Source organism: Phaethon lepturus, unplaced genomic scaffold, assembly GCF_000687285.1.
Source record: "Phaethon lepturus isolate BGI_N335 unplaced genomic scaffold, ASM68728v1 scaffold36954, whole genome shotgun sequence".
Lineage (NCBI taxonomy): Eukaryota > Metazoa > Chordata > Aves > Phaethontiformes > Phaethontidae > Phaethon > Phaethon lepturus.
In genome coordinates this window covers 1,753-2,579 of record NW_010537653.1, presented here as the reverse complement: position 1 = coordinate 2,579, position 827 = coordinate 1,753, and the positions used below count along the sequence as shown (strand labels likewise).

The window sequence follows — 827 nt, the reverse complement described above, 5'->3', positions numbered from 1 at the left end:
TCCCAGAGAACATCTCTGTCTCCCTGAAACGCCTCACCAAGGAGCTGCTGCACAAGGACATCCAGGTAGCTCGGCCGGATCCTCCTCCCCGGTCTTGGTGGCCACCACAGGGTGCCGCTGTGAGGCTGCTGCCTCAGCCAGGAGCTCCCCGTGTTCCCCCAAAATCTGAGGAGCGATGTGGGGATCCCCCTGTGCCACGTCGGGTTGACAGGAGGTGGGGATGTCTGTTCCTGGGGAAATATTGGGGTTTCTCCCACTGTCTTGAGACCAGGGCACCCCGAGTTCAGCCACTGCTGCTGGTCCTGGAGCAAGGCAGCCCTTTGCCTCAGTTTCCCCTTCCCTGGAAGCCAGCCCACAGGAGGAGGGATCCCCTCAGCTCAGCCCCCTCAGCGTCGGGGGGGCTTTTTCCCACTCAGCCAGTGTTGGAGCGGTGGCTCGGCCTGTCCCCCCCCCCTGTCTCTGTCCCCAACAGGTCGGAAAGAGCGGCCACTCCTCGGTGGAGGATGCCCGAGCCACCATGGAGCTCTACAAGGTGGTGGAGGCAGAGTGGGAGCAACACCTGATGCTGAACCCTGAGCAGGAGTGACAGCCCCACAGTGCAGTCCTGCACCCCAGGAGGGGCCCAGAGCCCGTGGGGAGGAGCAGTGGGTGCCAAGGGTCTGCTCTGTCCATCCAGGCGAGGTAGCGGGGATGGACAGACAGTGGGAGCATGGAGCTGGGTGCGACCAGCCCTCGTCCCTGTGCCCCAGATGTGCCTTGTTATGCTGCTGCTGTTTTGCTCCATCCTCCCCCAGGGTCACAGGGGAGAGCTAGGGTCAGCTTGTGCC

General features: G+C 63.6%; 1 protein-coding gene across 1 annotated transcript in view; it reads left to right on the top strand.

Annotated features, from left to right (window-relative positions):
- LOC104620362 (interferon-stimulated 20 kDa exonuclease-like 2) overlaps positions 1–586 on the top strand; it is a gene marked incomplete at its 5' end in the record, with an annotated part of 1,254 nt that extends 668 nt beyond the window's left edge. Inside the window, 2 exons of the mRNA XM_010286554.1 lie at positions 9–65; positions 473–586. Coding sequence (XP_010284856.1) covers positions 9–65; positions 473–586 — 171 coding nt within the window. The remainder of the gene's footprint in view (positions 1–8; positions 66–472) is intronic.
- Between the last annotated feature and the right edge of the window lie 241 nt (positions 587–827).